This window comes from Corylus avellana, chromosome ca4, assembly GCF_901000735.1.
Source record: "Corylus avellana chromosome ca4, CavTom2PMs-1.0".
Taxonomy (NCBI): Eukaryota; Viridiplantae; Streptophyta; class Magnoliopsida; order Fagales; family Betulaceae; genus Corylus; species Corylus avellana.
This window is the reverse complement of record NC_081544.1, coordinates 29,345,538-29,359,980: the sequence shown is the minus strand read 5'-3', so window position 1 is coordinate 29,359,980 and position 14,443 is coordinate 29,345,538. Positions and strand designations below refer to the sequence as shown.

General features: G+C 35.0%; 1 protein-coding gene across 2 annotated transcripts; it reads left to right on the top strand.

Moving 5' to 3' along the window:
* The first annotated feature begins 8,532 nt into the window (after positions 1–8,532).
* On the top strand, positions 8,533–11,555 carry LOC132177441 (transcription factor bHLH77-like). 2 transcript variants are annotated; one of them, XM_059589767.1, is made up of 8 exons: positions 8,533–9,756; positions 9,875–10,105; positions 10,204–10,269; positions 10,359–10,427; positions 10,498–10,569; positions 10,667–10,879; positions 10,974–11,052; positions 11,155–11,555. In XM_059589767.1, the coding sequence occupies exons 1-8, from the start codon at positions 8,845–8,847 to the stop codon at positions 11,178–11,180; spliced, it is 1,668 nt and encodes a 555-aa protein (XP_059445750.1). In that variant the 5' UTR covers positions 8,533–8,844; the 3' UTR covers positions 11,181–11,555. The 2 variants fall into 2 exon arrangements, with proteins under 2 accessions (XP_059445750.1, XP_059445749.1); XM_059589766.1 differs by having other exon boundaries at positions 11,152–11,555.
* Positions 11,556–14,443: the final 2,888 nt, after the last annotated feature.

Below are 14,443 nucleotides of genomic sequence, written 5' to 3'. Positions count from 1 at the left end.
CCAGATTATGTTTATGAGAGCTCAAGAGTATTTTTTTTATTATTTAAAAAGTTATCCATAACCATAATGGTGAATTTATTTGGTAATAGATGAATATGTTTAAGATTGGATTAAACCATAAGCAACTCTGAATTATAATTATTATAATTTTATTTAAAATTAAAACTTTCAAGAAATAGCCGTTATATACGGCCAAGTGATAGAGGATACCAGAGTCTATCTACACAACTTCCGGTCATGGTTTGTTAGGCATACCCGTAGGGAGGCAAATGCTATTGCATATATAGTGACAAAGAATGCTATTATCATATTATTAGACCAGGTGTGGTTGAGGGACTGTCCCAGTTTTATTCATAGCTCTCTACTTGCTGAGCAAGAAGTCTACTAAAAATAAATAGATAAATAAAATAACTCAAAATTTTCGATTACCCAACAAACTCTTAATGCATTCCACTCTTACTTTATAGGTCAGACAAAATTAATGATAGAAAAGCTGACCGGAATTTTCTTATGTTAATGGTAGAAATCTAGAAAATAATAATAATAATAATAATAATCTGGCAGCACAATTAAAAATGAAAACCTTGTATCACCAATCTTCTTCTTCTTTTATATATATTTCGAATTAGGATCCACTCTAGTTTATTTGAACTGGAGAATATCTAGTTTGTTATAATGGAGAAGTATTTTTGTCCCATAAAAAAAGTAAAAAAAACAAAAATACTCATCTACTATAAGTAACTAGATATTCTCCGGTTCAAATCTGTTCCATATATTTCTATTTGGTTTCCTCTTTTAATTTGATTGGAAAGGGGCTGTGGACATGAAGTTGCAGTTGTTAATGGTGAGATTTGACTTGAGGGATGCTGCGCACATCCACCTACCTAGATCCAGATCCCCTGGAATTCTTAGGAAAATTTTAGTTTCTAAAATTTAAAATGCAAGCCATTCATTTTCATCTAAATGTCATTATCCTGTCACGTCACGTGTCCCACTACTAATAAAATAATAATAAATTTTTAATGATATTAATAATCATCATTATTTTATTAGTAATTGGAAACATGGTAAGATAATGACTCTTTGATGAAAATGAATGAAGGGGACTCATTGCTTGTGGTGAAGGAGATTAGTGAACCCCAAAAAAGCTGGCTACGATATGGGCAGATTATTGATGACATCAAATGGGTTCTAGGGTTTCTAAATAGATGGAGTATCAGACATGTTAAAAGGGAGGCTAATTCTGCAGCCCATAGACTAGCAAAGTTTGCTATAAGGAACTCAGAAGCTCAAGCATGGTTGGAGGAGTCCTCTAGTTGTATCTCAGAAGTTGTTTTTTTAGAGCAGATGGCTCTATATTTGTAAGGCTTAGGCTTGATCTCACTATTTTATTTGAATGAAGTGTTTATCATTTCCCTCGAAAAAAAAAAAAAAAAAAAAATGAATGACTTGAATCTAAAATTTTAGAAACTGAAATTCCTAGGAGGGGATCCGAATCGGCCCCATGTTATTGATAAATTAATAGTTAATGTTTAATGCTTAAAAGGAGGGAAGTTTGCCGGGCATATATATGCTTTCCAAGTGTAAAGGATCTATTCTTTCATAACTTTAATAATATATATACATTAAAAAAGAAAAAAAAATAATAATAAAAATAAAACCAGAATCCTTCAAGAAAATGGGTTAAATTTGATACAACTGTCTTTTTTGAGTAAAATGTGCTTTTAGTCACTTTCAAGCATTTTAAGGGTCCGTTTGAGATTGCGATTTCAATAAGTGCGATTTTAAAAATAGCATTTTTGAAATCGCTATTTTTAAAAATGGTAAAGGCATTTGGTAAAACATGGTAAAAAGTGTTTTTTTATTAAATATTTGTTATGTGAATTCATGATTTTGGTTTAAATTCGCATTTTTTCAAATAAGCACACCCCTAGCGAGCCTAGCCTGCTTATTGAAATCGCAAATTTTTTTCCTATTTTAAATTAAGTATTTTTTAAATCGCAATGCCAAACGCCTTACGTTTTGCGATATCTTTTAAAAACACAGATTATTCTTGCGAAATCGCAATTCCAAACGCACCCTAAGTGAAATGTAGGTTTCATATTTATTTTTGGCTAACTATTTATGAAGAACATTTTCCATTAAAATTTGTATAAACAATATTAAAGCTAATTTATTGAATATTATTTATGACTACACAAATTTAAATATATAATCTTTTATTTCTGGCTAAATATTTATGAAGTACTATTAGATAATAACCCCCGAGCGGTGTACTTTTCTTTCTCTAAAGCTTCTATTTTGGCGAAAATGATCAAAATATATAATTGATTTATTATTTCGTTCTGCAAGCTATATATATATATATATAACTGAGTGACAAATTATCTAGGCACACTTCGTAATAAAATGGTAATTAATGGAATTGGCCTCCAGCAAGAGCAAGGTTCATGAAGTTCAGTTTTTATTTTATTTTATTTTATTTGTTTGGTTCATGAAGTTCAGATTTTATTTATTTATTTATTTTTGCTTCATATTTGAAAAATATATACAACTGCTGGGTAATTAGGGAATACAACTGTAAACTTGTTTCCTCCATATAAGTGAAAAACAGGACCAATATTGGAATATGGAGAGAATATATATATATAGGGAAAGAGTTACCGTGTAATTAAGGAAATATTTGTTAAACAGAAACATTGGCTACTGGAATAATAATGAGCTTAATTAATTCAGCTGTAAACATATTGAAAGAACAATACAAGATCTCATCATGGAGGGGAATGCGATGCTTGTTGTAAAGGAGATATCAAAAACAAAACCCAGTGGGACCAAATTCGGACATATCGTGACTGACATTAATTAAGGGAGTTCTTCAATCCCTATGTAGATGGCAATGTACTCATGTTTGTAGAGACGTTAATATAGCAGCCCATAAACTGGCCAATATGGCTAAACAGGGTGTCGTAGATAAAATTTGGATAGAGAAAAATCTGGAATATATCTGTGATGCATGTTCTTTTGAGGGAGCAATTTGCTTTAATTTACCTCTTTGATTGATATATCAAATATAAAAAATACAAAATATGGTGTGTAAACTTGTTTAATTGGTCTGCTATATAATTCACCACATTAATTGATCAGTTAAACAAAAGTGCAAGAAGTCACAAGATCGAACAACATTGTACAAGTCAAACCTAAAATCTATTATAACATATATGTGAGATTAGCAACTAACGTGCACCAAGATAAAGAACTCTCTAAATTATTTGGAGGATTCCTCCTGCTTGAGATATAACTACTCCATCGCATATATAATTACGGATGCATGATTATATATATACCGTAGTTTTTCATCAACACACACACATATATATATGTCTTGTCCTTGCAAGTTGCAGAGAAGTAATATAAACCAAATAAAATCCCAAAAAAAATAATAATAATCAGATAAAACTACATCAAATGACAAGAAAAGATAGCAAATGGCCGGCAATAAAAAAACAGTACTTGGCGAACCCAAATAATTAAATCCTCTGTCATAAGGATTCCGGTTATGCGTTGATTGGAAGAGACTTTTGACAGCAGAAAAAAACCATAAACTAGGAATTAACAAAGGAGCTTCACCTCGTATGCTGTGCCCTTGAACAAACCAAACCGAACACGTGTCGCCCACAAGTATGAAAAGAAAATTTGATCAAATGATCAGAGAGTGCATGTGAATGCGTGCATCAATGATTGAAGGTCACGTTAGATCAAACAAAGGTTTTGCATGAATACACTACTACCGACATAGAGAGGCATCTTTGAAGTTTGAAGAGAGAGGTGGCGGGGGGAATGCTACTGGACGGTGAGAGGGGAGTAAAGAAATTAAAGAAACAGCAGCTGAGAAGTAGTTGGTTGAGTTTTTTTTTTTTTTTTTTTTTTTCTGAGCAGTAGTTGGTTGGATCTTGACCTTATTCTTCTCTATTCATTCATGCATGCGTGTCTTTAACTACTATGCGTTGTTGAGCAGTTTTTTTTTAAGGTCATGCTAGGCTTCCTAGGTGATACATGGATATTGATGTAATCACCATAGGTATAGTAGGGCTAGGGCTGTAAATGAACATTTCCATTCGCCAACAGCTCGCTTGAATAAACTCAACTTAAACTCGATTTATTTAATATACAAGCTAGTTATTTAATTTGTGAACACAAGATCACGTTTGATTATTAAATGAAACATAATAGTTTAACGGATCGACTGATCAGTTAATGCTAGCTCGTAAACATATATAAGTTCGATTCGACTAATTAGCATGTTTATATATATAGACCAGCTGTAATGTTTAGTCCCGGTAGCCCCAAGATATGGAAAACTATATAAGTTCCATTCGACTAATTAGCATGTTTATATATATAGACCAGCTGTAATGTTTAGTCCCGGTAGCCCCAAGATATGGAAAACCTTTGGAAGCTAACACACGAAAGGTAGAGTAATATGGATGTTTCACGTACAGTCGATCATTCCAAGATGCAGAGATTGTAGTCGATTTAGAAAAAAGGAAAAAAACAACCGTTGAAAAACAATCAACCAAAAATCGAGGATCGGAAGATGAGCGTGGAAGTTGGAACATCGTGGTTAGGCCCAATTCTGTGATATGGAAATGCTTTTGCTCAGCTTTCCTGTTTTGTTATGAGGTTTGAGGACATGCATATTGGTGATGCATGAATCCCTGGATTGGCTAAATATATTGTATAAAAACACATGCAAATTCACCACCTTAATTATATCACTTTGAAACACACATGTTTTACTGTTTTAGCATCATAGCTAGTGGCATTTAACACATTTGTAAAATTGGTCAAAGCAAGCAAACAGATCTGATTTATTGTGCATATTTAGGAAAAAAAACAAAAACAATAACACGTGAAGTGTGTATATAGCTAGCTAGGCATCAATAAAGATTGCACAGAAGCAAAGTGGACATGTTGGGGGCCTTCTTGGGATATGGGTAAATATGTTCTTAATGAGTTGGAAGAGTTAAACCCAACATTCACGTCGACAGAAAATGATCCTGTCCATTTTTTTTTTTTTTTTGACATGTCCGCACAAGAGGGAAGAGGAGGATTCGAACTAGTAACCTCCACTTTATGAGGTGTGGTCGTAGTTGATTGAACTACCTCTTGGGGACGATCCTCTCCATTTCAAATTCTCGCAATTTCCTCCATCTAGTGTATTTTGAAGGGTAGTGCATTTAGTGCACTACTATCATTAAAATTTTTGGACAACATTACCCTTCAAAATGCATTAAATAGAGAAAATTGAGAGAATTTAAAATGGAGAAGATCATTTTCCCACGTCGACCTGATGGATCGATAGCAATGGGAGCACGAATTCTCACAATGAGGGACAAGAGGATCAACATGAGTGATTGGTGAGAATATCTTTGTGAAATGTTGATTTTATGGTGTTGTCTTATATATGTTAAAATATAAATTAAATACTTAAACTTATTAGCTTAACCCTTTGAAATAAGTGGTGATTTAACATATATGGTATCAGAGCGAGAGGTATTTGTTATTAAAATGGAGTTTAAGTCCACATATAAGAGGGAATGATATATAGAATATAAATTAAATGATTAAATTTAAAAATTTAAGCTTTTGGAATAAATGGTGATTTAATGTATATATATATATATATATTGTGATATGTCATCACACTTGTCACTTGCGTATTGGTTGTAATATTTAATTGGGCATCATCAAATTAATCTCCCCCAAGCATGCATGTGCATGCAATTAGGCTTAGTATTGAAAACCAAAAAAGCACTTTAAAATGAAAACCGGACTAATTTTATACTCTTGAATTCATGATACGTAAAGATATTGAGCAAAAAAAAAATAAAAAAAATTGCTAAAGGATATAACAGCAATATCTCCACCATATCAACAACCAAATTGCCTAAGGATCATAGCAATCTCTATCAATCAACAACTAAAAAACATCTCACTTTTGTGTTCAAAGATCGAGTAAGAAAAATATGAAGCGGACCTACATTAATTAGATTAATTTAGTAGATAATTATATTCCATTTCAGTGCTTTCTGGTAGTGCTGGGCAAGATTTGGTTTCAAACCACCAAATCCAATCCTCTCTAATATTTTTTTTTTTTTCTTGAGTCAAAGTCCTAATACGATACAGTTTTGTGGGTTAAGCTCTTGGAAATTAGGTCTCTCCCTACTCTAAGATTCACCTAATTACCATAGAAAACATCAAAGCTAGCTTATCCTATATATAGAATATGGAGGAGGAGGAGGAGGTGAAACCACATTGACACGAAAACCATGTGCCCCTCAATAGCAATTTGGAAGCACTAATTAACTATCAAAGAATTAAGTATATAATTATAACCCTTGACACGAAAACCTAAAGTTTAGTTGGGTAATATAATAAACCCACAGTCAGGTAATTACATCAAAAGAAGATTTCATTTTGTCTCATTTATTTGAAAATTTTATCATATTTTTCATCGAGGGTTCTTGGAATTTAGTGGGTTTTTTTTTTTTTTTTTTTTTGGGTTCTTTTTACCGTGAGAGAGTCATTGGGTTCAGATTGTTCAGTAGATTGCGAGGACTGATATTTTCTCATGTGAAAAAAAAAAAAAAAAAAATCTTTTAAGTTCAATTAGTGGAATGGAAAACATATGGGGGAAAGAATACCACCGTCTCTATATATAGGCTAGCCTACTATTTACCATTTGAGTCTTAAAAAAAGAGAGAGAATATATACTTTTCAAATGATTAGTTGTATTATTCTTATATTTTAACATTTGGCTAAAGTACCTTAAGAACGTTTTTTTTTTTTTTTTTTAAAGTAGGTGAGAAGCTGTTTTATTTATTTATTATTATTATTATTATTGATGTTATTAAAAAATCATTAGAAAATCACATATTATTATAAAACATATGATTCTCGCATGCTAAGGAATGCATGACACTAGAAAGGTGCCTAAAAGCTAATTATATACACATAGTTTTGATTATTCCTAACTTATGTGAGACACTAAGATCATAACATATCACTATGCTTTTGCAGACGACATCCACGACGACTCACTCTATCAATATTAACTCGATAATAACCATTTCAACTTCAATCACTTATCAATATTTTGCCAATCACCATTTCCGTAACTCAAACCCGTGATGTAATGGTTGGTTCTGATACTAGATAATACAAACCTAACTCACCCTTGAAAACCAAATTATAAGAAAATGAATAGAATACTCTCTATTTCATTTGAAATTGAGAGTAATATTGTCCTAACATTAAAGTTGAAAAACAAAATTTACAATATTACCCTTTATTTACACTAAATAGATACTCTAAATTTCAAATTCACAAAAAACAAAAAACAGTGTCTATAAACTCATATACACAAAAACGTGAGACATTATTTAGTACCTTTTGACATTATTTAGTACAAGTCTTTTCGGTTTCGAGCCACCCCAAATTCTCCCACTTTATGCTAGGCGTTGAACATATGGGCTTGATTGAAAGTTGGACCTCAAGAGGGAATGAATTCATTTATGTGGGCCACCAAAAACCTTCCCTACCTTCTACTTTTAACAACTAGATTTAGAAAATCTCTTTATTTCTCTCTCTCTACTCCTCCAAATTAAAAATTATAATTAAATTTAAACTGTCTTAGAGAGTTAGCTTAATTGGCTGTAGATCACGCCTGATGAATGAAAGTCATTAATTCGAATTCTCCTTTCCTTTTCTCTTGTGTGAACATGCTAAAAAATAATAAATAAATAAATTTAAACTATTAATAATATAATTTTTTACGGCACTTAAGTCAAATAGGTTGCGAATACAATAAGAACAAACTGTGGAAAATAGCCTCACCCAATAATTTTCATCGATCTCCACACATATATGAATATTATTTTGATTTATATAATATTTGTCAGAGTGTGTTTGGGTTGAATGAAGTGGTAGGAAATGAATGAAAGGGAAGTGAACGAAACAATAATATTTTTATTTATCTTTCACAGTAATCAATGTGAACAACATAGTATATAGAAATCATAGTTAGCTAATAAATTTTTTTTAAAAAAACAATATTCTCTTAAACCATTTTTCTGTGCATTAATCATTGATGATTAGCATAAGCACCCAGATGACAGCAAAGAGTGGGCAGAGTTTTGTGGTAGCAGAAGCTGAGAAGCAGAGTTTACACCTTCCTATCCCTTTCCCTTTCCCTCAGAAGAAACAACAAAGAAAGAGAAGGAATTTTCCTTCTTTTTGCCTTTCATTTAGGCTGTGATGGCTGAAAGGCAGATAACTATGTAAATTTTTCAAAAAAAAAACAGAGGAGACAACCAGCTAGTTTGACGTTTAAGGCCCGGCATTACCATCCTCTCCACCGTCTATTACGGAGGTTTAGGCAATAATAATCATAGCACACAGTAATATAAAAAAATAAGGTCAAACAGACATTTCTTTGCTTTATCTTTCTTGCTTGCTCTCCACTTTCCTCACTTCTCTCTCTCTCTCTCTCTCTCTCTCTGCTTTTCTGCTTGGACACCCTTCTTTTTCTTTAACCCTTTTTTTTTTTTTTTTCCTCTCTTGCTCATTTGAGTGACATACAAGAGCTGCATAATCAAAATTACATGTCCTTTCGCACAAGTCTACTTTTTTCAACCTTTGCTTGCTTGGATGTTGTAGTACAAAACACTTGGTTAAAGAGTTCCCCACAAGAACATTTCTTGGGGTTTCTTTTCTGAGCTGGTTCTGCAACTTCTCTCAGATTCATTTTTTCCATTTTCTTTCTCTAACCCACCTAGATATAGTATGGAGAAGGAGAACTTGACACCACCCAGTTGGGCTACTGGCAATTTTGGCATGGGAATCCAGCCCAACGAGCTGAATTGTGCTCCTGACAACCTTCACAACTACTATTTCAATCCCAATTGGGATAATTCAATGGATCAGAGCGATCCCTTTGAGTCTGCCTTGAGCTCCATTGTGTCTTCCCCTGCAGCTTCCAATGCCGCTGCCATTCCCGGTGGCGGTGGCGGCGATGGCCTAATGATCAGGGAACTGATTGGAAGACTAGGAAGCATATGCAACTCCGGCGAGATTTCGCCGCAGGCTTACATTGCTGGCAACAACAACAACAACAACAATAGTACTAACACGTCTTGTTACAGTACCCCTTTGAATTCCCCTCCCAAGCTCAATCTCTCAATGATGGACTCACAGATCCGAGGGAATCTGCCGTTCAACGGCAGCCATTTACCATCTCATTCAAGCCTGGCACCCTTTTCAGCAGACCCTGGATTCGCTGAAAGGGCTGCAAAATTTTCATGCTTTGGGAATACAAGTTGTATCGGGTTGAATGAAACTGAATTGCGTTACAGATTGATGGCTGGAATGGAATCCGGCAAGATGTCGAACGCTTCGAGCAACCAGTCATTTAAGGCTGCTGGATCTCAGATACCCGTTCATGAAAACAACAAGAGCTCGCCGCAGGAAGGAAATTTGGCCGCCGATAGGAAATTCAGTAGGTTATCAAGGCCTTCGACGCCTGAAAATGGAGAATTGGGCGATTCCAGGGAAGGATCTTCGGTGTCTGAACAGATCCCGGTTGGGGAAGTAAGCACCAAAGTTGACAGCGAAGCCAATGCGAGGAAAAGGAAATCCATTTCAAGAGGAAAGGCGAAAGAATCAACCCCTTCCACTCCCTCAGCTAAAGATGCCAAGGTAAATATACTTTCTAGTATAGTAATGAGTTTTCAGGTTAATTTTTTTTTTAATTTTTTTTACCAATTTTCTGTTGAAAACTCCATGGAGATTTAATGAGTGTCTGTATCCATGGCAGGCTGCTTCGGAGAATGACGAATCGAGTGCGAAGAGAAGCAAACAAGATGAAGAAGGTGGACATGAAAAGGATGGCGCAAAGGCAAAGACAAAGGCAGAGCCAAAAGCTGCAGGGGAGGGGAATCAGAAACAAAATAAGGATAATTCAAAGGCTCCGGAGCCACCAAAGGACTACATTCATGTCAGAGCCAGGAGGGGCCAAGCTACGGATAGCCATAGTCTTGCCGAAAGAGTACGAATTATGAAAGTGCTCTGTGATTTGTTCTTTAGTTTACAGCAAAATTTAGATTCCCATTTGACATGTTCCTTTTGTCACTCTTTGTTGATCAGGTTAGGAGAGAGAAAATCAGTGAAAGGATGAAGTTCCTTCAGGATCTTGTTCCCGGTTGCAATAAGGTGCTTTGAATAACTTCAAATGAATTCTAGTGCAAAAAAAAAAATGATAAGAAATGGAATTTTAATTTTAATTTTAATTTTAATTTCAGGTCACCGGCAAGGCAATTATGCTGGATGAGATTATAAATTATGTGCAGTCGTTGCAACGTCAGGTTGAGGTAAATTCAAGTTCTTCCCGTACTCCATTCTTTTGGGTAATTGCAAGCTCTAAAATCTCGTTTTTGGCAGTTTCTTTCAATGAAATTGGCGACCGTGAATCCGAGGATGGATTTCAACAACGATGCTCATTTGTCCAAGGATGTAAGTTCTGTCGCTTGCTGACTGATTTTTTATTTAAAAAATTTTCTTGTCATCTATTTTTCCGGTGTTTTATTGACGCAAACAATGTGAATTGCAGATATTTCAATCTCGTGGAGCTTTGCCACACAGCCTTTACCCATTGGATTCAGTGATGGCGGCTTTCCCATATGGATTCCAGCCCCAGCAAATGCCGGCCTTGCATAGCGCCGCCATTGCCGGTGGGGCAGAGAACCAATTCCAAGTAAACTCTTTGAACGCTGCTCTGCGGCGAAATTCCACCGACGGATTCGGTGAAGCCACCCCCCCACAGGTAATTGAAGAGAAATTTTGGCTCTTAAGTAAATGATCTGTCTACATAATATGATCTCAAATCAAAGCTTACACCTATAAAAATTGGTTTTCAGGTTCCAGGACTCTGGGAGGATGATCTCCAAAGTGTAGTTCAGATGGGGTTTGGGCAGAATCAGCAGCAGAGCTTCCATGGTAAGGAAACAATCAATTTCATTGAGAAATCTGGAGGAAACAAAATATCAGATTGGTAGGAAGAGCTAATGCATATATATATAATTTTGATTGGTGCAGCAGGCTCCCAGATGAAAGTTGAGCTGTAATTAGCAAATTGATGGGAGAGCTTTGAATTGAATTCAGCAAGAGAAAGAAAGAGAGAGATGCATGCCTCTGTACATAAAAGCTCCCAGCTTGAGTGCATCCTTATGAAGCTTGTTTTGTTTTTTAATTAATTTAGTCTCTGGGAAACCCATTCTTTCAAGAATTCCACATTGTAATTTGCTAGAACTAATTGCAGCCCCCCAGTGGTGCAGAAATTCAGTAGAAGACCACATACAAGAGTTGTAGTAGAAGGTTGAAAAATTAATGAGGGAGGGAGGAGGTTTTTCATGTCACCATTGACATTGAGAGAAATACAACTGTCATTGATTCATTTAGACCCTCAACAATAACAGTGTTTGACTATTTTCTGCTGTTTATTTTATTTTTATTTTTTGCAGTTATTAGCAACTAAAATAACGAAAGAGAACAACGACATTGTAATATATATTTTCATATATATATATATATATATATATATATATATATTTGAGTTGCTTTCAGATTTAGCTGGAAAAGTATTATATTTGGGGCCCGTGATTGGAATTGACAAATTGTTACGTTAAAATCGCGTAACTTGTGGGAAAGTAGATTCGTAATCGTAACCAGCTGTTGAGTGGGGACGATATGTTCTCCCAAGTCCAACTGATGATTAAGAATAATTAGTGTTTTTTTGAGCTGGAATCCAAAGTTTTTTTTTTTTTTGTTTTGGGAGAAGAACATTGGAATTCACTGTGCACCAAACGACAGCGGATAAGAACTTTTGGTTTTATTTATTTATTTATTAGAAATAAGAAAGGAGAAGGGCATCTATCTATAGAGAGAAGAAGGGAAGGCCGCCCAGGTTGGCAGTAGTGAAGTTCTGACTTGGCTGCGGAATCAGAAAGGCTTTACAGTGCCGACTACTTTAGAAAATTTAGTAAAAAGGAAATCTAAACGGATAAGCGGAAGAATAAAGTAGTGGGAGTTCAGATGTAGACAGACAGACACACACACACACGCTTTGCCACTTTCCATCAAAGCCTTTTAACAATTCCAAACACCCACCAAAAGAAAGAAATCTGCACTATCACCTTTTTTTTCTCTGCATTTATGTACTTTTCTCTATTAAATTTGTCTTCAATTTTCATTTTGCTATATTTTGTTGGAATTATTATTGTTATTATTTTTCTTTTAGTTGCAATTGGACTTGTCTAAATTAATTATTTACTTATCTATGGACACGGCAGTTCCAAGTAATTTTATGTATTTTACTTGTGTCTCACTAAGAATAATGTAGCTATTAAAATTATTATTTGATCAAAATTTAATAATGATCAATCATAAGCCCAATAATAATTTTAATAACCACATTATTCTTAATAAGACATAAGTAACCGAACAAAATTGCAAACCGTTTTGTCTCTTTTCTCTCTAGCCACTAAAGAAAAAAGCGAAACCCTTTAGCCACATAGGGGGGGAGGGTTGGCCGTTTGGCTGCCTCCCTCCTCTCCTCGTCCTCCTCGCTCTGGTGCTAGTTATTTACCTGATGCCCTAGCCCCGGTACCTCCTCTCTTCTCCTTCCTTACCGCTCCTTTCCCCCTCTGTTTTTCTCTGTTTTTGCCCCTTCCCTGCCGCTTTTCTTCCCCCGCCTTCATTTTCTGCAGCGGGCTCCTTGGCCTTGTTTTGGCTTTTTGTGGATTCGGATTTTGTCCGTGGTCGCCACCGACCTATGTCGCTGCTTCGCTGCCCGCTATTAGGGTTTTCTTTCATGCGTCCCTACCGCGTTGAGGACCCACGCCCCTTACGCGACGGTTTCCGGCCTGCACGGGTCCAGCTCCCTTCCAGCTACCGTCTTTCCACTTTGTGCTCATTTTCCTTTTTTTTTTTTTTTTTCTTGTTTATGGTTGTTTTCAGGTCCTGCTTTGCCGGTCTTCTCTGCGCTTGTTTGCCGTCCACCGTCCACTGTTGGGCCTTTTGACGAGTCCCCGCCACGATGAGCTTCCAACACCCCTTCGATTTTCGGTTCTCGGCGTGTGCGTGATTGAAGTGTGCCGTTTTTTTTATTGTTTTATTTCCCTGTTCTGTTGCTTCTTTAAGATGTATTTGTGTTTTGGCGTGTGTTTTTTCCCTGTATTGTTTAATTTCCTTGTTTTGTTAGGCTTGTAATAAGGCTCTTTCCTCTCTCACTCGATCTATGTCGCCTTCGGGTTAATTAGTTTTGATTCAGGCCTTTGGGTTGTGGATGTGATCATTATTCTGGCCTTCGGGTCGAGGAGGAAGAATTTCGGCATGAGAGTCTTTCCGCTCTTAAGGTCGAGGAATAATTGCTATCCATGCATTTGGTTGAGTCTATCTGTCACAGATTTAGTACTAAATCTGATTTTAATCATGTGTTAGCGGATTGGTTTCGAATCTTGTACTAAACCTGGTAATCTTGTAACTTTATGCTATGGTTGCTTCAGAGCTTTGGCAGAGCTTTGCTCTATGATATAAGAATGTTATGCTCGTGATATTATTGAATGAAATGATATGTTTTTCTTAAAAAAAAAAGAAAAAAAAAAAAGAAACATAAGAAAAATACAAATAGACCACTTTCTAATCCAATTTTCAAAACTAGAAAAAACAAGACAGCCGTCATAAAACCTACTAAATAGCCGAGAAATTAAGTGGGTTCATTGAATGCTCTACTGTAAATTATGGGGCCAGTAAGGGTACGTCTCCCTTTTCTCCTTCTGCCCCCGCCCCCCCGCTTTTTTTTGTTTGCAATAAATCCTATAAAAGAATTTACATGGGTTGGTAGAACTTAGTTTTTTTTTTTTAATTATTTTATGTAGCAAAATTTGATGTATCCCTCCATTTATTGTAAATCTGCCTTCCATTTTGGTTTTGTTTTTATTTTTTATTTATTTTATAGAATCTACGTACCAAATGATGTGAAACTCTAGTGAATGAGTAATGAGTCACATCACTTTATATTGCACTTGTAAAATTTATGAGTGACTGCATCATTCTGTACGAGTCGAATATATGAAATATTTGTTGGCATAGGGAACCTAGGGGTAGAAAAAGAGAGATAAGATGTGTTTTTTTTTGTTCTTCCTAAAGTTAAAATATTAATAAACAAATCAAAATTTTTATTTTTATTTTTACTTTTACTTTTAGGTAAACACTTTTTTCAACCAAAAATAATAAATAAATAAATCCCAAAACACAATAATTAGAAAAATGTTTTATATTATTACACCAAAAGCTTACTTACTAAATGGCGTAATAAAAAAATTTAAAA